This window comes from Xiphophorus couchianus, chromosome 7 (assembly GCF_001444195.1).
Source record: "Xiphophorus couchianus chromosome 7, X_couchianus-1.0, whole genome shotgun sequence".
Classification (NCBI taxonomy): domain Eukaryota; kingdom Metazoa; phylum Chordata; class Actinopteri; order Cyprinodontiformes; family Poeciliidae; genus Xiphophorus; species Xiphophorus couchianus.
Window position 1 is genome coordinate 10,001 of NC_040234.1, and position 27,741 is coordinate 37,741.

Consider the following 27,741-nt stretch of genomic DNA (forward strand, 5'->3'; position numbering starts at 1 on the left):
GTCAAAGACCATCGCGCCGAGTCCGGCCGACACTTAGACATTTTCTCAGCTCCGCGCCCCTGGTAAGGCGGTGCGACTGGCGTGAGGTGCCTGTCCGAGCCGTCGTGGCCCGGAGTGACTTTCGTTCTGGGCCCCGCGGACGGGGCGGGCCGCCCTAACCCTTTTAATTCCTCCTGCGGGCGTCCCAGGAGCCAAACGACCGCACCAGGCTACTCTCCAGACTCTGGCCTTTCCGGCAATATACGGCATTCCCGGGGGAAATGCGTTTTTAAAAAAATTTATGGAGGTCGAAAATCACCGGGGCCTCCGGAGGCCCGAGTCCGGCGACAGTGAGGTGCTGCGGACACGGCCGCCTGCTGCATGTGGGGTCCCTGGAGGTCCGAAAATTCAACTTTGTCCCAGGAAAACGGGACCGACACAGGCGTGTTCGGGGCATTATTCTGGGCTTATTGATCCTACTTTCGAAGCCCCTGGTCCCCGGGAAAGTGCCTTTTTGACCGCTTTGACCAATTACGGTTTTCGATTTTTAATTCCTCCTGCGGGCGTCCCAGGAGCCAAACGACCGCACCAGGCTACTCTCCAGACTCTGGCCTTTCCGGCAATATACGGCTTGCCCCGGGGAGATGCGTTTTTAAACATTTTTATGGAAGTCCAATATCACACTAGCCGGACTTCGGGCCTCCGAGGCCCGCCTGCCGGCTCCAGGACCCCCGGCCTGGACGACCACCGGCCCGGACAGACATCCACACGACCTCACGCCCCCTCCGATCCGGGGCCTCCCACTGTTAAGCACCCCTACTCGGACTGGACCCCCCCCAGCACGCAAGGCCCGGAGGCTCGTGCCCCTGGTAAGGCAGGCGTTATCCGGTCAAAGACCATCGCGCCAAGTCCGGCCGACACTTAGACATTTTCTCAGCTCCGCGCCCCTGGTAAGGCAGGCGTTATCCGGTCAAAGACCATCGCGCCGAGTCCGGCCGACACTTAGACATTTTCTCAGCTCCGCGCCCCTGGTAAGGCAGGCGTTATCCGGTCAAAGACCATCGCGCCGAGTCCGGCCGACACTTAGACATTTTCTCAGCTCCGCGCCCCTGGTAAGGCGGTGCGACTGGCGTGAGGTGCCTGTCCGAGCCGTCGTGGCCCGGAGTGACTTTCGTTCTGGGCCCCGCGGACGGGGCGGGCCGCCCTAACCTTTGTGACCCATAAGGCAAAATTTTAATCAGATTTTTGAGTGGGAGTAGGTTCTAGGAGGTTCAGAGACGATGATGGCCTGTGCATAACAAATTCTGTCGCCTTCGGCGACAGAATTTAATTTTGTTTCCCCTAAAATTACATTGAGCTTTGTCAATACTTAATTGTAAGCTATTTTATAATGGTAACAATACATGGAAAGAAAAGGGTAAAAAAAAAAACACTGAAAGCTTGGAAGGAAACGTTGGATCTCTACTAGCTCGTGGCTGTCGATAATCTGGCAAGGAGGCAGAGGCTGAGAGGTGTTTAAGTAGGGAGGGGACCAGATGGAACAGGTAAGCAATCAGGCGTGGCAGGTGAGCTGAATGAGTGTTTACACAGCATGGACAGGACAGAACATGAATCATGAAATCCACTTATAAGGTTGAACTGAAGAGGAGATTGTTTAATAATTACAACAGTACAAATAAAAAACGTGATTAATTTGTTTTCCACTGTTGTCTGAAAAACTCTAAGAAGGATTTTAAAGCCCCCATACCCCTCAGCCTCCGGGTTCTGCGTTACGGCCCTGCGTTTGGTGTCAAAGCGCAGCACACAGAGCTCCTCCTGCAGCTCCACAACTCACATGGCTGCACAGATTTGTGACACTTATCTTAATATTAATAATTATAATGGCGTTAAGTTGACATTATAATTATTGGCAACTACGGACATGTTTATTCGTGGTTGTTTTCACGTTTATTGCGCTATTCAAATTAGTCTCGATGTTTGCAGTTTTCTGGAGCGCAACGCGAAGCTCGACGTCACTCAGAGGTAATATATTAACTTGACATTAACAAAGACACAGCGGGACGGATCATCCGGGAAATGATGGACAGGGAGAGCCTGACTAAAACTACCTTAATGACGGATAAATTCTGGGATTTATTATGAGTCTCTGCCTATTTCCAAGCCCAAAAAGGCGCAACCCGCCACTCATTAAATTTGCAAGCGACTTAAAAAACAAAACAAAATCCCAAAGACGCTTATCATAATTGGACTTGGCGACAGAAACTCAAAATAGTTCCAGATTTTCCACCAACAAAACGCGCATCTCCCTCCATTGTTTACATTTCTGTTGCATAGAGACGTCGGTCACTCGACAAAACGCGTAGAGGAAATACGATTAAATAACAAAAGAAGATAGTAACGCACAGTAATGTAAAGTGATTTCGATAAGTAACTGTAGTCATATCCAGTAGTTCATATTACTGGATATGAAATAGCAACGTGTTAGATTACTCGTTACTGAAAAAAGTGGTCCGACGTCACTGCCTGAGACCCCAAAATGTACCGAATTCAGAGAATCACCCAGGTGCCTTTCATGCACTGATTGCATGGAGGCACTGAAATGCCTTTCATTGCCGTGGCAGTCCCCAATAAAGTTAGACAACGTCGCTGAAATACGTTGTTTGAGCCGTCACGGTGTCCATAGTTGTCTAGATAAGAGCGCTGAACAAGTACGCGCAACACGGGATATTTACGGGAAAATACTAATACTGGATTGAGGGAAAATACGGTAGTTTCTCGGGAAAAAACAGTAGAGTTGACAGGTATGCCCTGCTGGCCCTGACAGCCAACCACTGAGTATTTTTCAATGGAGTAGCCGTAGAGGGTTAAGCATTACATCCTAAATTGTCTTGCCATACACGCTGTGTGTCGCTAAGTGAGTGTCTCTTTGTGGAAGAGTGTGGTTGGATGTTGACTGTTGCCAGCTTTCAGCAAACTAGGAAGTGGCGGCTCTTGTGTTCGGTACAGATAAGCAAAGTCCGTAACTGCGGTGAACACGGTAAGATGAGCAGAATAAATGTGGTTTGGGGGTGAAAACAGTCCTGGGAAGAATACTGAGCACTGATGGGGTCAGTCTTGCTTTAATGTGGTTTAGCTAGCTGCTGTTTGAACCTGGAACTCGACGGTAGCCAACATTGTTCTGAGTATCGATTAAAGCATAACGCAGAGATGTTATTCCTGATTCTATATCTCACTCTTGTTTTATCTGTATGTAATGACAGATCGGATCATTTCTAAAGATGGGTTATGCAGGAATGTTTGGCTTTCTGCTCAACACACAGCAGCCACGTCTGAACATCCGTGATGAGCAGCGAAGATGATGGTTAAACTAGAGAAGCTGAGGAGCACATACGGTTCATTTGTATTTGAAGATTGTATTTCTAGATGAAGGCTTCAAGCTTTTTGACTCAAACCTCACGCAACACCTGCCGCTTTCTTTGCGCCTGTCACCACGGAACTTCAAGAGTTAAACCATGACTCATTACTCTGGAGAATTGACTTTCCTTTTCTCGTCATTTCCTGAATGTCAGTAGTAGAGAAACAGAAAACTAATTGGCCAAGCTTTGATGAACTCTGGAGATTAAATGGACAGTTTCCCAGGGCAATAGAAAGGAGAAGCATGAAGACAAGATTAAAAAATAACATTTATCTGATTTGCACTATGAATGAGTTTCCTAAATATAAGACAAATATAAGGCAAATATAAGAAAGGGCGGGTTCATTTTGCTCAGTTTTGTTCATTACTCCTGACATTTGCAATAGTTCTGATGTTCTAATTTTGTTGTTTTTTAAGTAGTCTGTCTTTATTCTTTATATTTTAATTAGTACAGCAAAAACGCTGCCAGCAAAACTAATCCTTACCGTGATTCTTTCACCACCATGCTTGATGGCCGATGTAGTACACTGGTTGAAAGCTCTATATTGACTCCATCTGTAAACGGAGACTTCTGAAACGTTTGTTAATTTATCCATATGGAATAGAGGCTGGAAAAAGGAGACTACTAACATCACAAAACCAGAGTTAAAAATGCAGCATTCCAGAGAATAATGCAAACATCTCGATAACAAATGAAAAGAAGATTTAAGACAACTGTCGTTTCAAATTCACCAATAATAAACTAAAAGTTGGTAAATTTTTGAAAAGGCTGATTATTAAGAGTAAACCTGTGTCAAAGGAATAAAACCTGTTTTGCGGCATACAGTCATCTGCATTTGATTTTTGATTGAAGAATTACAGTATATTTTATTTAAACTATATTTACCCTAGCTCAGCATGGAGACCTTTGTACAGCTTTGTCTTGTTTAAGATCCTTCCTTTCTTTTTTATTTCCATGATTCTGTCATTTCTCCCACCTATTCACTCTTCTGCTTCCTCCACCTCCACTTTCAGGTGTCAGCCATGTGTCCTCCAGGCGTCCATGTACCTGCCGGTCTACTGTGAAGAGGAAGATGACTAACTTCATCTTGAGTTTGAGGCCGCTTGGAATGCTGAACTTATTTCACCAAATTCTACCCTGAAACTCACATTTTATTCACATCATGGCTCCTATTCCTCCAGGGATCCATCTGCTGGTGTCCTTCAACAGGGAACAATGGTAGGTCTCCATCCGTCCCTCCATCTATTCATCCACTCCTTTGTCCCTGCATCCCTCTATTAGCTTTTTTTGAAGGTGGTTTGACCAGCAGTCATTGACCAGAGGTAGGGTTCGCCAGTGGTGGTGTGCTTTACACCACTTCATCCAAGGCTTTGTATTGCACTAGTTGATGTACAGCTTGGATGCAGCTGCTTCACCATGGAAACCCATTCCGTGAAGCTCTCTGTACACTGTTCTTGAGCTAATCTAAAGGCCACGTGAAGTTTGGAGTTCTGTAGTGATTGACTCTGCAGGACGTTGTTGACCTCTTGGTATTATGCTATTCTGGATCCACTGACCCCGCTTCCTCAGTTTGTGTCCTACCACTTCATGGCTGAGTCGTTCCCAAACACTTCCATTTTCTTATAATACAGTTGACTGTGGGACATTTAAGGGGGAAGAAATTTCACGACTGGATTTGTTGTACAGGTGGCATCCTATTACAGTTCCACACTGGAATTCACTGAACTACTGAGAGTGGGCCATTCTTTCACAAATGTTTGAAAAACGGTCTGCATGCCTATGTTCTTCATATTATACATCTGTGGTCATGGAAGTGATCAGAACACATGATTCTGATCATTTGGATGGGTGAACCTAGCAGATTATTGTTGAAAAACAAAGCTTCACCTCTTCACCTCTTTAATTACATGCATTCGACTAGCTGGTTACAGATGTTGGAAAGTCGGATCATATTCCCACAGTCCAGGTTTTTGTATTGGGATATGGATTTCCTTTCTGTAGCTAGCATGAGGAAAAGAAATGTTGTGGATCTATGATGCTGTGTTTCTCCTGCAGGTACCGAGCTCTGACCTTCATGCTGACCTTCTTGCTTTACACTAGCTTTCACCTTTCCAGGAAACCCATCAGTATCGTAAAGGTAACATTTGTGTGTGGACTTCTAATATCTAATACATCAAAACCTGACAGCTAGGAAGAAATTAGCTGTCACATTTCACACTGCTGGATTATAAGAAGGTTGTTTCTTTGTTTCGTATTCGTATTTAAAGCAGAGATAAAACAAATAGGGAAAGCAGTTCATTTGAAAATTACATCTAAACTCAAACAAGCTGCTCATTGTCTAGAGTTCAAGAATATGGCCCAAGCAAAACCCAAAACAGAACCAGAAGTGTCAAAAGTAGCACAGTGTTGACTCATCCTGTTGGTTATCTCTGAAGTTTGTTTAGACATGCTTGATGTGAGTTTTTCCAGCAGGTTGATGGGAACGTTGCTGCATGATCTGTTTTTTAAACATCCTTCGCCATCCATCTCCACTCCTCTTCAGAGTCTAAAACAGGGATATTATTCCCCTTGAAGACAAACTAACTCCAGCCTGTCCAGCTGAAGGACCCGTTCATTACCTCCTCCACTGGGATGAACAGAAGACCCTGCCAGTGGGATATAGTGCTATATCCAATAATGCTGGAATCTATCAATCACTTGATTGACTGATTGATTGACCAGCCTGTGGACCTTGGCTCACAGCATGATGGGAACAACATCATGCCGGGATCATGAACAACGTTCCCATCATGAAACATGTCCAGTGATGGCTCCTTCTGAGAGGCCTGGCTTGTTCTGCTCAACAATCCTGCCATGATGGAAGCTATTTTGATGTTGCCATTAGGGAGTCCTGTTTATCTGAAATCTGGCTGACAACCAGATTTCTGTACAGGTTTTGACTTGTTGATGCCAATAGTCTTGAACAGCCTGTTTCAGCTTAAAGTTTTTAATTTTTTTCTCCTGATTACAGCAAAAGACTAACATCAGGACCTGATACAAAATCTGAAGCTGCTCTTTAGGCATAGAAAACATCCTTAGGGAAATGAATGCCATGTCTATATGGAGCTTGAGATTGAACAGTTCTTGATGGTATTTTCTTTATTTTTGCCAGAGCGAGCTTCATAAGAACTGCTCAGCAGCCAGTGAGCTGGCTGCCGCCAACGGCGCTGTGGCCAGCAGTGGAGGCCAGGAAGCCTCTTTCCCTTCACTCCACACTGAGATGGAGTGCAGCTGGAAACCTTTTGGTATTTATCTGCTCCACTCTATTGTGATTATTTTAGAGGTGCATCGATAAATTGACCAAGATTTCCTTTATTTTGGGAGGTCAGCCAATACTTGCATGTGAAGCTGATCTTATCTACCACAGCAAATTTCTAAAAATAAAATACCCTCCTCACTCACCAGGTCATGTCTGTATGCTGGCAGTTAACAATAGTCACCCCACTGTTGCCAACTCAGCAACTTTCTTGCTATATTTAGCAACATTTCAGAAAATGTATCAGCAAAAATCCAAAACACCTGGGGCCTCATGTACAAAGCGTGTGCATGCTCAAAAAATATGTGGCGCCATACTTTATGCACAAGTTGGCATGTATAAAAATGAATGTGTTAATGAACGTGCGTAAATATACGCAAACTTTTGATCTTTTTGTGAAAATGTGCGGCAGCCATGCAAACTTTTTCTGTGGACAATATCAAACTACAAAGCGGCAAAACTCACCTAAATACACTGAAATCTGATGACATTAAGTGTTATTTAGAACAGGAAGCATCAAACCAGATGTTTTTTCATGATTTTAATATTTTTATTGTTTATACGGAAACAATGAAACTGAACCGCATTTGTTCTCAGACAATAATATAACATGCACACAAAATAAAGAAAATAAAAGCATGTGAAAACCTCATTGGAATGTAAATAGTACTTTTCCTCAGTTTTTGTCTCATAAAGATGTAACGCATTTATCTCTTTGCTGACGCGCATGGAATGCATCTATAAGGGGGAATTTCATTCTCAATAATCAATCTGCTGATTCAACGCTGTTTTCTTTTTTTAGTGAGTGATTATTTTTAAGATGTGTATGCAATCACACGTATATAAATAGCTGCGCAAAGGTGAGCCGCTAACTGAGGAGGGCTTTCCCTCTGAACATTGCCAATGGAAGAATTCAGAGGGAACGTGTATTCAGAGAACATAATGATCTGCTGGGAAATGTTGATGCTGGTTTATTGCTCAGACTGATCAACCTAGAGCTCTGAGCAAAACTTAAAGAAGGAGCTGTTGGTGTTACGGAGCAAAGCTTCTTCTCAAACAAGACGGAGGCTCGTATTTCCTTTACTGAACCTTTCTGTTCAGTATTTATTGAAGAGAAAAAGAACGGCGTCGGCTGATAACGGGCAACAGCTGTTCGTAACCAATAGCAATCAAAAGTCAACAAAGCAAGATAGTGACAAACAGTAACAGATCCTTAAGCATTCTTCAAAATAAAAGACTTCTTCTATTCAAATAAATCATGTCTTGCACTTAAATATATTTCACTTCACCTTTGTAATTATATACAATCATATTCAATACAATTAATAATAATCATCATGTAAATTATGCTTAACATATAATTGTAAATCAGTCACTTATCATGCAAATATACCGAACAACATAAGTGTAAAAAAGTCACAACAGTTGGGTATCGGTACCGGTCCAGCTGCAGTTAACCTTCAGTAAAGCCATGCCTGCGTTGTAAATGCTCCTTTATGGACAGAAAGCATCTCTATTCTGTAAATGTACAACTTATGAATATGAAGGACTCTCTGACACGCTGTGTCTTTAAATCCCAGCTGAACGCTCTGCTGTTCAAACAGGCATTTGCACAAGCTCTTTATTTTCTTTTTTAATTCTTTTTAATTTTGATTTTTTTTCTTTAAAATTTGTTATCTTTATTTTTGTTAGGTAACCTTATGTGCCCTGAAAGCACTCTTAAATAAAATATATAGTTATTAATATTATAAATACTTATACTGCTACAAACAAGAACGTTGCCATCCTTAGTGCTTGACGTTGTGGCAGATTTGGGTATTTATACTAATTTATATAATGTATTTATGGGTGGCGATGGGGCAGATCAGCAGCTTCACTCTATTTCCCGCAAATTAGGATTTATAAAGGAAAGGTGCGCAAGTATGTATGGCTTTATACATCCAATTTTTTTTTGTGCTCCGCACTTTTCTAAATTTGTTCATATGCCAAGTATTAGTTTGAAAACTGCACATTCTTTTATACATGAGGCCCCATGAGGTTTTTAAAAGATAGGTCATCAGTGACTGGTCAGAAAACTGCAATCGGTGCACGCTAGATTATTTTTTATGTTTTATATGTTGGACATTGTTCCACCTCTATTTAAGCAGTGAGGCTAGTCAGAATAAACTCCTTTTCACAGAGGCAATGTAACTGACATAGTTCATTGGAGAAAAACAGATTTTTATTGTCCTTTCTTGCAAAATAATTTCTTTGTTCAAAGATTCATGGACATATTCTGTTTTAGTAGTATCTGTGATATGCTTTGTTGGTCTGATGTAATCAGGAATACTCACAGTTGTAACCTACAGTTAGATTGTCTGGGATATGAAAAGACTGCTGAGATATCCAGAAGGTTTGTCAGGAGAGGGAGATGTTCGCTTGATCAACTTGTATGTCGGTTATTCTTTAGCTGTCCAATAAACCCATTTGGGGATTTATTAAACTGAAAGAAATCCAGGCTATGCTTTTGATGGATCACACTGCACTTTGAAATGCAGGTTATCTTACTGAAAGCACACTGTAAAAAGGTCCATTACTGTATACTTGAACTCAAACAATCCATAAAACCTTTTGCCACAGCAAAAGTGAGCTGTCAGTATATTTTTTGTGATGTAACAGGTCTCTCCTGTAAATGGGACCATTAGACTCAAGATTTTTCCAGTATAAATAAAGAATTGTATATAGTACTTGAGAGCTGTTGTGGATTTAGTGCTTTTTTGCTTTATTTCCAAAAAATGTTGCCTCAAACTAAACAAAAAAGCATAAGCGGGGCAATCAAGTTGGAAAGAACCCTTATCAGTTATACAGTAATACACTGCTAGCTGCATAATCTTTGTTTAGTAATTAATATTTGAATTTTAGATAAAAGCAACTACAAGCAGCTGCTAGGAGCCATGGACTACTCTTTTCTCTGTGCCTATGCCATTGGGATGTACCTCAGGTGAGACATCAATATGATTGCACTAGCATAAAACTAGCATAAGACTACGATAATTGTAGTATAAAGCTAGCACGAAGCTAACAAACTAGCACAAAGCTAGCATAAAACTAACATAAAGGGGAAGTTGATTTAGTAGATATTGAATGGTGAAAAAGAGGTTTCAGTATCACATAAACACTAAATTATTAATACTAGTTTGGTGTTTACTAGATACTAGATCACTTAGTACTAGAGTTCTACTGAAGTAATTATCAGATGTTACAATGAGGGAATCAAGTATTTGATCCCTTCTTCACAGTTTCTGAATTATTTTAGTTCAAAAACACAAATTTATCAACAGATACAAGGATGTAACATGTTCTGTTTTACTTCAATACACTTTAACATAAGCAAAAGAAATTTGACAGAATCAGATCCTCTTTATGAAAGTTATGAATCAGGCTTTTACATCATAGATGAATGTGAGTTAGCATGTTGCTGCTGTTCCCCCTGTGCAGCGGCATCATTGGGGAGCGCCTACCTATCCGGCTGTATCTAACAGTGGGAATGCTGAGCAGTGGACTTTTCACCTGCCTGTTTGGACTTGGTTACATTTACAACATTCACAGTCTCGGCTTCTATATATTTGTTCAGGTGAGATGCACACAACACCCGTTTTAACCAGGCTAGTTGGAACTTCTCAGTCAGGACAGCTGTACTGAAAAAAGAAAATCAGTGATCCAACTCTAAAAAAATGTATCTAATTTATTACAAGTAATCAAATAAAATGTATCCTATATGTGAAGTTTATTAATTTACGATGTCAGACAAACGTACATAAATTAAGTCTGACAAACTTAATCAAATTAAGTTTGTCAGACTTAATCAAGTCTGTAACAAGTTATCTCAATTTCTTTAAGTTGGAGCTACATTCTCTTTTTTTCAATGTAACTGCACACAAACTGTCTGGAGGGCTGGAGCATTTACTATTTACTTCGGATTATGTATTTTTAGTTGATATGTGTACAGGAAGTTGATGTGGCTCTCTTTTTGTTTTTCTAGGTGGCCAATGGTTTGGTTCAAACTACTGGTTGGCCCAGTGTCGTGACCTGCATTGGCAACTGGTTTGGAAAAGGAAGGTAAGATAGAATAGTTCACAGCTTTCATGTAAAGATAAATGAAGTTTATATAGGCTGAGGCTTGACGGGCTTAGTGATGAAACCTTGTGGTGTTGGCAGGCGTGGGCTCATCATGGGACTTTGGAACTCCCACACCTCAGTGGGGAACATCCTGGGTTCTCTGATCGCTGGGTACTGGGTCTCCTCTAACTGGGGCCTTTCCTTCATTGTACCAGGCCTCATCATCGCAGCCATGGGAGTCATTTGTTTCCTTTTCCTTATTGAACGTAAGTCTAAAAGTCATTAAAATCATAATTATGTAAAGAGCGTAACACCAGTCTGTGAAAACATATCAGAGTTTTAACAGGGTTCAAAATGTCCGCTTTAGTTTTTTTTTTTTAAAGTGAACATGTTCACACCAATAATAATGATAATACTAAATAATGATTTCTAATATTATAAGTGTAGGGGAATAAACAAAAAGGTTGTTAGAAGATGCATTGTTTTCACAAAATAACTTCTAAAGCTTACGTTAGTCATCGGTCAGAGATTTTACTGTTTGACTCCAGCCTGATATGCTTGTGTCAGAGACTTTACCTTCCAGACTTGCTGAATGAGCAATCATTTCAAAATAAAAGCATGAATAAGGCTGATAGATTTTCTCGCTCCACAGTTTTGCCATATTCAACTAACTGGTTTTCCCCTCCGCAGATCCGAATGACTTAAAAGGCATATATACTCAGAACCTGTCTCCTGGCAACAGCGTGAGTAAAGGACATTTGTTTTATCCTTCCCATGTGTGTTTACCTGTTTTATGTAGTAAATCTGTCTTTATTTAGGTTTCAGCCAAAAGTTGGAATGGAGCAAATGGACATCCAAAAGTATACTTGCAATACAAGGATAACAAAAAGCAGGTGTGCATCTCTCTGGATGAATGCGTCATTACATTAGATGCTGTAATGTAATGGTATTGCTCTGTGAACTCCTGACATGGACCTAGTTATATATTTGACCATATACATTTTTTAAACACAAAAATCCATCTAAAACAGAACTGAAGGGATGGAGAGGTCAGCTGCAATTATATGTCTGGCTATTTTATCTCAAGAAGCCTTTTTTCTTACAGTTTTAAAACTACCCACACAGAACTCCAGGACTTTATAATTTGTCATATGTCATATATAGTCAAATATGACAAATTAATTTTGAGCTGCTATATATAAGTGAAAATCAAAACTATAAATGATAAAATGGCTCTTAGTCCCACAATTCTAGAAAAAATAAGAAGCTACAATTCAGTGACTACTAAATCATAACCTTCAACATTACTACTACTCTTTGAACACACTTGATGACACTCGCATAAGTAACATTTATTTTTTTTTAATCAGAGTATTTTTGAATTGAACGCAATGTTTCCTTCATATTGTGTTTTAGGCCTACAGCTTTTTTAAGGAATGTCTTCAAAATAGGAAGGTCAGTTCTGTCAGTGATCTCCAGCTTAACTGGTAATTATGTTTTAGGCTGGATCTAAATGTTTAAGTCTTTGTGAACAACAACAACATATTCAATCGTATTAAATTTGAATACAAATTCAGGATTTTGCCTCTGAATAATTTGGCTGTACAGTTTTGCTAAATGAGGGATTTGTTGTTCCAGAGCATCAACATTTAGACTCAGCTCTGAGGTGTCTGGAAAACACTTAGGCAGGATTTCACCCATTCACATTTCCTATTACTTTGATTTGGTTTTGATTTCAGTTTTATCACATGTACCTCTGCACAGCTATTATAATGTGTAATGCTGTAATACATTTTTAATATGTGCATAATATATCTTGTGTTTGGTCTGTTATGACCTAAAAAAATCTTTGCAGACCTAACTTTTACTGCCATTTTCTTTTGAGAGATAAGACTTTTTAATCAGTTATTAAACTAAGTCATAGATTCTTAGTCTTTTGACAGTTAGTATTCCTGTAAATATAGTGTTTAGGATAACACTTTATTTGAAGGGGTATGCATAAGACTGACATGACACTGTCATAAATGTGACATAACATGTTCATGTACATGAAGGAGTCTTGATGAATGTTTATGACTTTTGTCATGAAGGGTCAATCGGTAAATAATGACACTTTCAATGCAAAGTTGACACTGTTAATGGACTTTTAATGCAAGTTTTAATGCAACTTTGCATTAAAATATTATTTACAAAATAATACAAAGTTGACACTTTTAATGCAACTTTGTATTGAAAGTGGCATTATTTATCGTCTCACCCTTCATTACAACAGCCATAAATGTTCATGAAGACTCTTTCATGTTTATGACAGGTGTTATGGTAAATGGCTTTGTACTTCTATAGCGCCTTATCAAGTGCAGAGGACCCCATCTTGCCGTGTACTGGCCATCGCTCCATATGTGTTCATGTCGTGTCAGTCTTATGTACACCCCTTCATATAAAGTGTTACCATGTTGAGCTGCTAAATGGGATCTGGTCTTTTTTCAGGTAGTGAAATAGATATAATATCTGGAAATATTGATAATTTTATTGATGAGGACCAGAGAATTTACCTTTTCTTTATTCTGACAAACCAGCTTGAACTGAAATCTGGTGAGGAGTTTCTCTTTACTGTCACTGTCGTACTGTCTGCTGCTGCTTGTTAAATTAGACTTTCTATTTGTTGAGTTTTGACTGAATGTTCTCCTCAAAAATCAGAAGATCAAAAGCTGTGTGGGACGTTTTGATATTTTTTTTCCTCTATTAATTTTTTTAATTCTCTTTTTTTATTGCAGTTTAATCACAGATATTTTTACAATAATTTGGTTGCTTTAAAAATATAAAATTTTTCAAGCATCATAAATTCATTTTTCTACCTCTTGAGAATCTTGAAGTAACTGAGGTTACAATACTGAGCTTTTTTCTGAGGCGGTTAGCTGTTGAGCTGGTGTTGGTGTCAGCCGGTTCCGTTGAGTTGCAGCTGATCTGTGGTCTTCCTGTTCCTGTTTCTGCCCTGATGCAGAACTACGACACGGAGCTGCTGCTGCCCCGGGATGCTGTGTGTGTCCCTGCCCAGCCGGTTGTGGTGGTGAAGAGCGAGTCAGAGCCTTCTGCCATTAGCTTCATGGGAGCGCTGCGAATACCTGTCAGTTTACTGACACTGCTTCTCTGCTGGGTTTGCTGTCACATCAGTCAGTTGTCACATGCTCTTTGTTTCTGTAGGGAGTGGTGGAGTTTTCTCTCTGCCTGCTCTTTGCCAAGCTGGTCAGTTATACCTTCCTTTTCTGGCTGCCCCTCTACATCACCAAAGCAGGTGGGTAAACAACCTGCCAGCCTTGTTCAGCAATTTCCTCCTTAAAATTTTGCCTCATTTCAGTTTGCTTGAAATGAGCAAACTTATACACATGGAGCATACACATGATGTTCCATGTGTATAAAATGACTTTGAAGAACCACATCTGTGGAAACATTTTACCAAACAGATTTCAGTGAATGGTTCCCTCCTCAGGCATGTTGTATGCGCTGTGAAAAAAAATAGTCTGTTATTGAATAACCTCAAGATAAAATAAAATGCCTTAAGAAATGTAGTTTTGAATCTGTACGTTATAAATTAACTGAATTGTGCTGAAATCCTTTTATTCTGGCGAGAGGAATGTGATAGAACTGATGGTTCTTGTTTCTTGTTCAGCTCACTTGGATGCAAAGAAAGCAGGAGATCTCTCCACCTTGTTTGATGTTGGAGGAATTGTGGGTCAGTGATTTTTAATTTTTTTATTGTTAAAATTTTTTCTCCAACCATTAAAAGTATAAAAGTATTTGTTTCATGTTTTTCATTGAGTACGGTTAGTTTTTTGTTTTTCTTCCAATTACTGATGGTGTCATGGAACGGTGTGATGAGGAGTTGAGGCAGATGCTTGAGACCCAGGTAGAAATGAAAATGATGATTTTAATGGTGAGAATGGCAAACCAAAATCCAAAAGTCCAAAACCCCGGCAGCACTGCTGAGCCGGAAACAGGGGCTCAACACAGGTAGCAACGAGTGGACTGATACAACTGACTGCGGACATAGACACCAAATGAGACGAGGACCTGACAGAGACGCTGGGACACAGGTGACATTAAATACACGGGAGGGTAATCACAGAAACGAGACGCACCTGGGAAACAATCAAGGGGAACAACACAACACAAAGACTCGGGGACACAGAAAGCTCTAATTAAATACACAGAACATGACAGATGGAATCTGAGGCTTTTTTTTCCTCACTGCTTTTTTGTGTGTAAATTGAAAATTATCTTCAGTTTATTTTTGCAGGATTGAGCATGAATGTTTTCCTGATGTAATGGCATAATTAACTCTGTGTGCGTGTGTGTCTATGACCATACAGGTGGGATCTTGGCAGGAGTGATCTCTGATAAATTGGGGAAGAGAGCCAGCACATGTGCAGTTATGCTACTTCTAGCTGCTCCTACAGTAAGTTTCCCCATGTTTTGGTTCCTAGGAAATAAGCACAGTATTTAATTGTCCAGAACAGGGTTGATAACACATCCCTGTGTATAATTATATGTAATGCATGTTATATAAAGGTCCTCCTGATTAGTTTGGATCAGTTATGAATATCGATGCACATTATTCTTCTGGTTCTGTTTGTTTTTTGCTCTGCAGCTCTATGGCTTCTCTATGATCAGCCAGCTGGGATTGGGACCAACCGTTGGTGAGAAGCTGCTGTTTTTTCCCTGTCTTTTTTCAACAGGCTTGTTTTTTTCTGGCAAGAATTTCTAAAGCCATACTCTTAAAATACTAGATGCAATTCTTTGTGTAGAGCTTTTGTTTTCTGTTGACAGTTGCATAGAAAATGTCTTGGAAAGCAGAAGTTTAGAGCTCCGTAAGTCACTAATCTTAGAAGCTTCAAGTCTTGGTTGCAGCAAATATAGCAATGCACAAAGCTTCAGAAGAAAGGGGATGTGAGAAAAATTGCAGATGTATCTGTTCCAACAGCCGTATTGTACCAATATGATCAAATAGATCTTGAATGAAACGCTTAAATGTTCTCATTGGAATAGATGGGAAGATTGATGACTGGACAGGACTACTGTAGTAGGTCTACAAGATGGATGGAATAACAGATGGAAAACATTTAGAGAAATTTGTTGTATTTATTGTATGAGTGTTTGTGTAAACAGATGGAAGAAAAGCTTGAGAGGTCATGCAGTAAATGAGTAGAAAGTACAGGAAACAGTGAAGAAAGCTCCCCACCTTTAAGACCAAAGCCGAGCTAGGGTTACCTTCAGCGCGCTGCCTTCTCCTGTACTGACATCAATTCAGTCAAGTCCAGCATTTTGGAATCCCTGAGCCAGAGCATGTGTTCAGACAGAGAGAACACAGAGAGGAGAATAAAGCCTTTTTATCTGGGTGGAAAAAGAAAAGAAAAAATATACTGTATTAGAAATGGCTGCCTAACAACAACCTGTCTTTCCTCTGTCACTGTTACATTATCACACAGCATGATGTTGCACACTTAATAATTAAGCAGTGTGGTTTTCGCAGGTTCTTTTATTCTCTGAACGCTGTTAACACAGACAAGAGCGACAGTGAGCGCCTCCGCTGACCAGCCATTACTGCACTAAATTGCCGTTGGGTCGCTGAGTCAGGAGTGCTCACCGTGCTCCATGTGCCAACTGGTGGCGAACTGCTGTAACTGCAGTTTAATACATCTCAGTTCAAGTAGGAGAACTGCAGCTTAAGAGTATAATCAATAGAAGTCTTTAAATAAAGTAAAAAAAGGGACGGGGTGTAATAATTCTAATGTCCATTCTGTCACAATGAGGAGCAATCAACAGCCAATCCAGTCCAATTTCTGGACTGGATTTAATAGAAAAATATTTCTGGAGTGTGCACAGAAATGAATTTCACATCTTTCTAGTCCAAAGTAATCAAGTTACTTTGGGTAAAATAAATTGGTCTGCTTTCTTCATTTTCCAGATGAAATGATAAACCTAGTTCTGAAGTAGCTGGGTAACTTGCTGTGAATGTGAACTTTAATTCTTTCGCATTGGTTTCCTTATGCTTACTTTTGTCACTGATTATCCTCATTGTTTGTGAAATTGAGCTTTATGTATGCTTAATTACATTAATAACCTGCTGTTGGGGTATCAACCTTCCAGACCTCTCAGGTTTCCTGGTTCTGGGCTGCACTGCATTTCCAGAACTAGAACCAAACATGGAGAAGAAGCTTTCAGCTTCTATGCACCATAAATCTGGAACAAACCTTCAGAAAACTGTAAAAAAAAAAAAAAACAACTCTAAACAACTGTTTAGAGTTGCTTTTGAACCATAATCACTGGAACATTAACCAAAATATAATGTTTCACTTGTTGACTGTGTGTTTTATGACTTTGTATTTTTATGATATAAAGCACTTTGATATGCCTTGTTGCTGAACTGTGCTATATAAATAAACTTGATTGATTGATTGATTGACTGACAGCATGCAGAGCAAATGGTTTAATGGGAAATGCTGCCTGTGGACATTTAGCTAGTCTTTAGGAACAGAAGTTTGACTGATTTGGTGTTTCCCAGGAATGCTGCTCGTATGTGGAGGTCTGGTGAACGGACCATATGCTCTCATAACAACTGCTGTGTCAGCAGATCTGGTAGATATTTCACACTAATATCTATTTTATGTTTTAAATAGTTTTTCTTTCACATGTACACCTCTCCTCTGTGATTCTCTCTTTTTGTGTTTTCGATAACAGGGAACACACAAAAGCCTGAAAGGCAATGCCAGGGCTTTGTCCACAGTCACAGCCATCATCGATGGGACAGGATCTGTAGGTCAGTACTATTTATTCTCTCCCTGAAGTTAGCAGTACGTCACTGATCAAGAGTTTGAATGTAATTGTTCTCCTGTTATTCCTAGCTGACACATAGGAGTCAAGCACAGAAACACCAGGGCCTCATGCATAAAAGAGTGCACAGTTTTCACACTAAAACTTGGCGTACAGACAAATTTAGAAAAGTGCGGCGCACAAAAAAATCAGGATGTATAAAGTCGTGCACATTTCATTTATACATCCCAATTTGCGGGAAATAAAGCGCAGCTGCTGGTCCCTCTGTCGCCACTCATAAATACTGTACATTATGTAAATTTGTATAAATACCCAGAAGTCTGCCACCACGTGAAGCAATAACCATGGCAACGTCCTTGTTTGTAGGTCAGTACTTATACTCGCGATACTTATACTGCTGTATAAGTATCTTTAATAATAATAATTAGATATTTTATTTAAAAGGTGCTTTCAGGGCACATAAGGTCACAAAAAAAAGATAATACATTTTAAAGAAAAATAAATCCATCCATCCATCCATCCATCTATCTATCTTCTTCCACTTATGCGGGGTTGGGTCGCGGGAGTAGCAGCTTCAGAAGGGAGGCCCAGACTTCCCTCTCCCCGGCCACTTCTTCCAGCTCTTCCGGGGGAATCCCAAGGCATTCCCAGGCCAGCCGAGAGACATATTCCCTCCAGCGTGTCCTGGGTCTTCCCCGGGGCCTCCTCCCGGTGGGACGTGCCCAGAACACCTCACCAGGGAGGCGTCCAGGAGGCATTTTGACCAGATGCCCGAGCCACCTCAACTGGATCTTCTCGATGTGAAGGACCAGCGGCTCTACTCTGAGTCCCTCCCGGATGACTGAGCTTCTCACCCTATCTCTAAGGGAGAGCCCAGACACCCTACGGAGAAAACCCATTTCGGCCGTTTGTATCCGTGATCTCGTTCTTTCGGTCATGACCCAAAGCTCATGACCATAGATGAGGGTGGGAACGTAGATCGACTGGTAAATCCAGAGCTTCGCTTTTTGGCTCAGCTCTCTCTTAACCACGATGGATCGGTACAGCGCCCGCTTGACGGCAGACGCTCCCTTCTTTCCTCATTCGTGAGCAAGATCCCGAGATACTTGAACTCCTCCACTTGGGGCAGGACACCCCCCCCCGACCCGGAGAAGGCACTCTACCCTTTTCTGGCTCAAGACCATGTCCTCGGATTTGGAGGTACTGGTCCTCATCCCGGCCACTTCACACTCGGCTGCGAACCGATCCAGCGAGAGTTGCAGATCACGACCTGATGAAGCCAATAGGACCACATCGTCCGCAAAAAGCAGAGATGCGCTCCTAAGGCCACCAAAACGGATCCCCTCAACACCTTTGCTGCGCCTAGAAATTCTGTCCATAAAAGTAATGAACAGAATCGGTGACAAAGGGCAGCCCTGGCGGAGTCCAACTCTCACCGGAAACGAGCCCGACTTACTGCCGGCAATGCGGCAGTAAGTAAGTGAATCTGACACCGGTCATACAGGGACCTGATAGCCCGTATCAAAGGGCCCAGTACCCCATACTCCCGGAGAACCCCCCAAGGGCTCCCCGAGGGACACGGTCGAACGCCTTCTCCAAGGCCACAAAACACATGTAGACTGGTTGGGCGAACTCCCACGCACCCTCCAAGACCCTGCCGAGGATGTAGAGCTGGTCCAGTGTTCCACGACCGGGACAAAAACCACACTGCTCTTCCTGAATCCGAGGTTCGACTATCCGACGGACCCTCCTCTCCAGGACCCCTGAATAGACCTTGCCAGGGAGGCTTAAGAGTGTGACCCCTCTATAATTGGAGCACACCCTCCGGTCCCCCTTTTTGAACAGGGGGACCACCACTCCAGTCTGCCAATCCAGGGGAACTGCCCCCGAAGTCCATGCGATATTGCAGAGTCGCGTCAGCCAACACAACCCTACAACATCCAGAGCCTTAAGGGCAGATCTCATCCACCCCCGGGGCCCTTTCACTGAGGAGCGTTTTAACCACCTCGGCAACCTCATCCCCAGAGATTGGAGAGCACAACCCCGAGTCCCCAGGCTCAGCTTCCTCAATGGAAGGCATGTTGGTGGGATTGAGGAGGTCTTCGAAGTATTCTGCCCACCGGCCCACAACGTCCCGAGTAGATGCCTGTTTGAACAGCAGAGCGTTCAACTAGGATCTAAATCGAGAAATCATGTGCACATTAACAGAATGAAGATGCTTTTTGTCCATAAAGGAGCATTTACAAAGCGGGCGGCTCGACTGAAGGATAACTGCAGTTGCACTGGTACTGGTACCGCATGGCTCCTTCTTTAAGTTTTGCTCAGAGCTCCAGGATGATCAGTCTGAGCAATAAACCAGCATCAACATTTCCCAGAAGATCAATATGATCATTCGCTCCCTCCATTGGCGATGTTCTCCATCAGAGCCAAAGCGTTCCACAATTACGCAGCTCTCCTTTGTGCAGCTACTTATATATCTATGATTGCATACATACCTTAATCATCTTAAAAATAATCAAACCTGTTTGGAGTTAATCTGCTGATCCAACCCTGTTTTCTTTTCTAGTGAGAATGAAATGACCCCATAGATGCATTTCATTCCATGCACTAACGCACAGAGACCAATGCGTTACATCTTTATGAGACAAAAACTGAGGAAAAGTACTATTTACATTCAAGTGAGGTTTTCACATAATTTTCATTTTATTTTCTTTATTTGCGTGTTAGGTTATTGTCTGAGGATAAATGGAGTTGAGTTTCATCGTTTATGTTTAAACAATAAAATATTAAAATCAGGAAAAAACATCTGGTTTGATGCTTCGTGGTCTAAATAACTGAATGTAGTCAGATTTCGGTGTATTTGGGTGAGTTTTGACGCTTTGTAGTTGTGTAAATATCCAGGGTATTCATACCCTGGATATTTACACAAACTTTTTCCACACACAAAACAAAGTGTGCGTATATTTACTCAAACTTTGACGCAATGTTCATTTATATACATGCCAACTAATGCGTAAAATATGGCACCACACATTTTTTGTGCGTATGCCGCTTTATAAATGAGGCCCCAGATCAATGTTTAGTAACTATAGATAGATAGTTACATAGTGGTTAAATGGGTAAGCTGCTGTTTAACCACATGCCTTCTACTGTTCTATGCCATTAATAAAATTAGGAGTCAAATTTTCGCAGCAGAACAAAATATTTCCTGTCAGCATAATGACAAAAACAGAAATGATAAATTAATCTTCCCACCTATTTTATCTGATTAATGATTTCTTTGATGTAAAGCTCCAAAACACCACTTCCCAGAGTGCAACCTCTGCTAAAGACAGAAAATCTGCCACAGATTGTTCTCGGTAGCGAGTGAAAGCTGAGTTCACAACCTGTGAACCTCCACAGGTTCAACAGTGACCTGGTCCCCAACATGATGGTCGACATGGTAACACCTTTGACGTATTGTGTATCCCAATCAGAACCCGCTTGTTCCAAAAAAAGAAAAGGGCAAGAAATGCCTCAATACATATTTCTAGCATTCTGATATGCAAATCTCTATTCATTTTTATTCTTGTTTGTTTATAAGTCCAACTGAATGGCCAGTGTTGTGGTCACTCACTCACAAAATGTTCCTGGTAGGACAATAAAGCATATTCTATTTTACATACAACCACTAAGCTCAGACAGCGGGAACCTGTTCAGTCATAGGCTGATGTAGTCTATCTTTTAATTTTATCAGTTAAAAAAACAGTCAGTGAAGTTTATGATGAGATGTTTACCTCCCTTAGATCTGCAGAAAAGTGATTAGCCTGTGGGGCCCTCTGCTGACAGAGGGCCCCACAGGCTAATCACTTTTCTAATGCAGTTAGAGTTCCACCTGTACAGAGTGCAAATAGAAACATGCTGTGCTGCTTGTCCCATCAAGCTCCCATCAGGAAGCTCCCATCAGGAAGGAAGGAACCAGAATAATAGATGTAAACGTCACCTACCTTACAGGAAATGCAGCTTCTCATGCTTTGCTTGGCTGCCATACAAACAGTGAATGTTCAGCACAACATTGTATATTTGAAGTAGTCAAATCCCAAAATATGCTCACATCTTGAAATGTAAAGTTTTAGTCAATTTTAAGCCCAAATCTAAAATTCTATTTGTGTTTGTGGTGATAGGTGCAGCTCTGGGCCCCCTGCTGGCAGGCGTGTTGTCTGCAGGTGGCTGGAATCAGGTCTTCTACATGCTAATGACTGCCGACTTCCTTGCCTTGCTGGTGAGTGCAGAGCAGTGACTGTTTGGAGATATTTCAACAGTTTAATGACATACTTTAGGGTTAGAACTTGTCAGAATTCTCAATGAGTGGAAATGCTCTATCAAGAATCTTCAAGTTAGAAGATCCCTCTCTGTACAGCCATGGCCAAATGTTTTGAGAATGATTCAAATGTTAATATTTACAAAGTCTACTGCTTCAGTTTTTATAACAGCAATTTGCATATACTCCAGAATGTTATAAAGAGTGATCAGCGTAACAGCAAAAAATTGCAAAGTCAATATTTGCCTAGAAAATTAACTTTATCCCCCAAAACACATTTCAACTTCATTGCAGCCCTGCCTTAAAAGGACCAGCTAACATTGTTTCAGTGATTGCTCCATTAACACAGGTGTGGGTGGCGATGAGGACAGGGCTGGAGATCAATCTGCGATGATTAAGTAAGAATGACACCACTGGACACTTTAAAAAGAGGCTGGTGCTTGGCATCATTGTTTCTCTTCTGTGAACCATGGTTATCTCGAAAGAAACACGTGCAGTCATCATTGCACTGCACAAAAATGGCCTAACAGGAAAGAGAATCACAGCTAGAAAGATTGCACCTCAGTCAACAATCTATCGCATCATCAAGAACTTCAAGGAGAGAGGTTCCATTGTTGCCAAAAAGGCTCCAGGGCGCCCAAGAAAGACCAGCACCGTCTCTTAAAAGTGTTTCAGCTGTGGGATCGGGCTACCAGCAGTGCAGAGCTTGCTCAGGAATGGCAGCAGGCAGGTGTGAGTGCATCTGCACACACTGTGAGGCGGAGACTTTTGGAGCAAGGCCTGGTCTCAAGGAGGGCAGCAAAGAAGCCATTTCTCTCCAGGAAAAACATCAGGGACAGACTGATATTCTGCAAAAGGTACAGGGAGTGGACTGCTGAGGACTGGGGTAAAGTCATTTTCTCTGATGAATCCCCTTTCCAATTGTTTGGGACATCTGAAAAACAGCTTGTTCGGAGAAGACAAGGTGAGTGCTACCACCAGTCTTGTCTCATGCCAACTATAAAGCATCCTGAAACCATTCATGTGTGGGGTTGCTTCTCAGCCAAGGGAGTCGGCTCTCTCACAGTCTTACCTAAAAACACAGCCATGAATAAAGAATGGTACCAGAATGTCCTCCGAGAGCAACTTCTCCCAACCGTCCAAGAGCAGTTTGGTGATGAACAATGCCTTTTCCAGCATGATGGAGCGCCTTGCCATAAAGCAAAGGTGATATCTAACTGGCTCAGGGAACAAAACATAGAGATTTTGGGTCCATGGCCTGGAAACTCCCCTGATCTTAATCCCATTGAAAACTTGTGGTCAATCATCAAGAGACGGGTGGACAAACGAAAACCTAGGAATTCTGACAAAATGCAAGCATTGATTGTGCAAGAATGGACTGCTATCAGTCAGGATTTGGTCCAGAAAGTGATTGAGAGCATGCCAGGGAGAATTGCAGAGGTCCTGAAGAAGAGGGGTCAACACTGCAAATATTGACTTGCTGCATTAACTCATTCTAACTGTCATTAAAAGCTTTTGTTACTCATAATATGATTGCAATTGTATTTCTGTATGTGATGACAACATCTGACATACACACATGAAAACCAGAGGGCAGAAGATCATGTGAAAATATAATATTTGTGTCATTCTCAATACGTTTGGCCATGACTGTAGTTTCAAGCTTTTTGGAATTGATTTTACTCACTTTGGCCATGTTTGGCCTTCAAGCATGTTTGATGCATGAAAATGGAGCTGGAGCTGGCCTCTTTTACTGCTAGTGTGAAATGTTTTAGTTGAAGGTTAGGAAAACAGTTTTGATCATATCAGCAAAGAATGCTAGAATAAATAGTAACACATTAGCTCTGAAATGTTAGAGCCATTCAAGTATGCGCCAAGCTTTTTCGACGTTTTTTTTTTAACTCACCCTCTTACTCAACATCCATCCATCCATCCATTTTCTGTTCACCCTTGTCCCTAATGGGGTCGGGAGGGTTGCTGGTGCCCATCTCCAGCTACGTTCCGGGCGAGAGGCGGGGTTCACCCTGGACAGGTCGCCAGTCTGTCGCAGGGCAACACAGAGACATACAGGACAAACAACCATACACACTCACACTCATACCTAGGGAGAATTTAGATAGACCAATTAACCTGACAGTCAACAATACTCAACAATAAAAACTTATTTTTAGCTTTAGTTCTAAAGTAAAAGTTATGCATTAACTAGGTTCCACTTTTTTTCTGGACAGTGTACAGTGCTTATAATAAAGTGGAGAAAAATACAACTATGTCATTCAATCACAGAAACGACAAATAGCCACCTTCAATAGACTTCATAATAACACAGAGCAAACATAGTGGGAAATGAGAAAAACATTTCTTTCAGCTTCACTGAAGACAAGCACAAGGAAAACCACATTTCTGTCATGTCAGATTTTGATATTGTTTATATTTTATTTTTTGCTGCTACCAAGTGAACCATAGCTGCAGGCCTTAATTCATTACAAATATTTTGTATGCTTATAAAATGTTTTCATTGTTTGTGTTGTAGCTTTTATTACGGCTGGTGACCAAGGAGCTGTCCTCATCCAAGTCCCACCCCGTCTCTGCTATAGAGTAAGTCGTCATCCGCTCAGTTCCTTTCCATTCCACAAACTATTTCTGACTGGTAACATTATAAATCCATTTGATATAGATCAAATTTATATAATGAATTTGATCTATCTATCTGTCTGTCTGTCTATAGATGGATCTATATATAGATAGATGGATCTGTATAGATGATGTCATGACTATGTTGTAACACTGTTGGATCTGTGGATCCATTTTCTTTGGTTGAGTGAACGAACTCCTACCTAAGATCAGAAAGCTGTTAGAAATCAGTAGCACACTGCTGGCGGATTCTTAGTGTAACATGGAGCAGAAAGCTGAGGTTGTTGAGGGCATAGGTGGTGCATGTTTCTACAATCGATAGTACCCACACAGACACACCCGCTAGAAAGAAACAAATGCACCCAGTACAACACTTTTATTCTAATGGCTGAGAGGTTGCCAGGCGATGGTGCATTTTTGTTTCAAAACCAAGCAGAAAGTGTTTCATAAGTGAGCAGAGAGTTTTGCAAGTGGATATTTGCTCCGAGCAGAGACAAGTTCTGAGCGTGAGGAGAAGTTGTGGGTACAAGCATCACAAGTTTTGAGAAGAAAGGCACAAAGTCCTGCTTTCAAAATGAAAATGTAAGCAAAAGTATTAAAAGCTTTGAGAACAAAAGACTTGAAATCCTACTTTGAGACTGAAAACGTGTGCTCTTGAATTACGGCAGAAAAAAATGTCAGAGATGATTTAATGCTTTCAGCTTTGTAGGAAAAGTTTGGAGTTGGTCTCTTCCTTATCCAATATGAATGCCGACCAGTGCACAAAGTAAGATCCATGAAGAAATGGGTCAGCAAGTTTGGTGTGGAAGAATTTGACAGGCCTGACCTACATCTGATAAAACACCTTTTCAGATTAATTGTACCAGAGACTGTGAGCCAGACCCCGTCATCCAACATTAGTGTCTGACCCAATCAATGTGCTTCTGGAAAAATGGTAAAAAATAATAATAATTGCAGCTCCTACACCTGGTGAACACTCAATATGTGTGAAGAAAGACAACTAAATACTTTTGGTAATGTGGTGCATTTATTTAAGTACAAGTCTCAGGATTCAATTTGATAATAAGAGACATGGATGTGGAGGTTTGAGTCATGTCTTCAGGCTCACACTGCTGTGTGTGTATAGGAAGCTCTGACTCGCTCAGTAAAGACAAAGTTCAGCTTACTGGTTGTGATTGTAAAACGTAACCACACCTACTCTCTGTATCAAAATTATGTTCTCATCTTCACAGGTTGAAGGAGCACTGAGCACCATGATTGCACTGTTACCACACACACCTCTCTCTGAAACACACACACTGACCACTCGTCTCAGTCTGGAAAGGAGGGCAGCTCAGCAAATCCCTGGAAAACATGTCAGGCTCAAATGCACAAGATTTACTCTGGAGAAGAGCTGGAAACTGAAGATGAATCAAGCTCAACAGCAGCATACTTCAAGCTTCATGTACACTCAGCTTATTTGTATCTTTCCTCATATATCTCTTGAAAACACAGCTGAATCCTGTTTAACAATCTTTCTATTTTTAACAAGTGTGGCCCAACAGAGAACTCTGATTTGGTTTTACTCAGTTATTCATAATAGATCCTTGTTTAAGGAAAGACAGAATCCTTCTAATCATAATGATCACCAAACCTACAACTCTAAATTAGCTGTCATGTTTACATTCAGATAATAGTTTGTATTGCTCCAGCTAGAGAAGAATAGTAGACTGTAGCAGGAGTCTAAAAAACAGGGCTTCTTCTTTGGAGCCTGTCTTCATTTTGAACCATATACTACAGATACTGCTCACAGATATCAATACTAGTATTCATGGTCTAAGTTCGTAGCATCATATTAATTATATGAAGTCTTAACAATGCTTAGGCATCAAATCAAAAATTCAGATCATAGGGTTTTATCTTTGTTTTTTATTCTCTTGTTACTAACAGCGAATGTAAAACACTTTAAACTAGTTGTTGCAATCATGACGTTTGTAGTGAAAATCCCAGAGTTAGCTTTCTGAGCAATGTCCTCCCTGCAGCACCAGATGCAGCTTTGTAGCGCTCACTGCCATTTTGGTTTTTCATTCATTTGTTGGATTGTATTCTTGTTGCAGAGTGCCATTTTAATTTGATGCGATTCATCTATCAATTATAGATCAAAACAGCACAGACAACATCTGTATATATGAGTCTTGAAGTCGTCTCTCTGCTAAATGGAGGTGAGCTTTAGTTGTAGCAGTTAGCTGTCTGTGCGTCGTCCCAAATTAAGCATTGTTTTTCAGCAGTTGACCACTGAAACGAAGCTGCTATTGCCTTACTGAACCAAAGAGATTATGAAATCACTTTATTTGTTGAATTGAACATTCCTTAATCTGTATGTTTATTTCTGATTAATATTTTTGTATTCTTTGTCTTGTAATAGGGCACCAAAGCTCTATTTTTCTAAGCTGCTAAGAGGAATGTGGTCTGTACTAGGGGCCTGGGGTGAGCGGGTCTGATAAATTATCAATGCACTTGTGGGATTAGAAGGTTTTCAGGCTGAAATGGTTTATTTTTAAATTCAGTTTTTGCAAGGTTTTTATTTAGAACTTGCTCATTTTAAGTTAAGTTGAAACATAAAATAATTATTTCTAATTTATCATTTGCTAAGGTGATTAGTCTGTTCATTAAAAATTGTGAATCTTGCAAGATGCTTAGCTATTTTTCTGTTTTATTTTTAATTATTTATGTTATGTTAATTTATTGACTACTTAGAAGATGTATATAATTGTATCTTCACTAAAAGAAAACCACGTGTATATTTATTTTGGGATGGTGGTAGGACTTTGAGTACTTGAAATATATTGTGCCTTGTTTGCTGTAACTGATTTTCCAAAAGAAAATCACAAATTTTGATTTCTGTAACTGCTCTTTCATGGAACACATTGGGGAAAAGGAATAAACATTGGTTTTGTGGGATTTGTGTTTTGACGGTTGAAGGAGTTCCAACAGAACAGGGTAGGAACAGGACAAAACTAGTGCAGGCAGGGATACTGCCTGCACTAGTGCTGAATTCTCCAGGGTACCGCTACCCTGGAGAATTCAGCAACTTTAGGACCTGTGATAATAGGATATCTGTCTGTCTGTTTGTCTGTCTGGGTCAGGGATGTCAAACTCCAGTCCTGGAGGGCTCCTGTCCTGCAGTTTTTAGATGTGCCACAGATACAAAGCGC

At 40.9% G+C, this 27,741-nt stretch overlaps 1 protein-coding gene across 2 annotated transcripts; it reads left to right on the top strand.

Moving 5' to 3' along the window:
• The first annotated feature begins 2,903 nt into the window (after positions 1-2,903).
• On the top strand, positions 2,904-27,487 carry slc37a1 (solute carrier family 37 member 1). 2 transcript variants are annotated; one of them, XM_028023248.1, is made up of 21 exons: positions 2,904-3,016; positions 4,409-4,613; positions 5,451-5,532; positions 6,547-6,679; positions 9,592-9,670; positions 10,168-10,303; positions 10,712-10,788; positions 10,888-11,054; positions 11,479-11,531; positions 11,607-11,681; positions 12,205-12,243; positions 13,790-13,912; positions 13,990-14,080; positions 14,456-14,518; positions 15,156-15,241; positions 15,434-15,482; positions 17,348-17,421; positions 17,524-17,602; positions 21,780-21,877; positions 24,447-24,511; positions 25,780-27,487. In XM_028023248.1, exons 2-21 carry the CDS (start codon positions 4,558-4,560, stop codon positions 25,793-25,795), a joined length of 1,641 nt encoding a protein of 546 aa, XP_027879049.1. In that variant the 5' UTR covers positions 2,904-3,016; positions 4,409-4,557; the 3' UTR covers positions 25,796-27,487. The 2 variants fall into 2 exon arrangements, with proteins under 2 accessions (XP_027879049.1, XP_027879050.1); XM_028023249.1 differs by lacking the exon at positions 12,205-12,243.
• Positions 27,488-27,741: the final 254 nt, after the last annotated feature.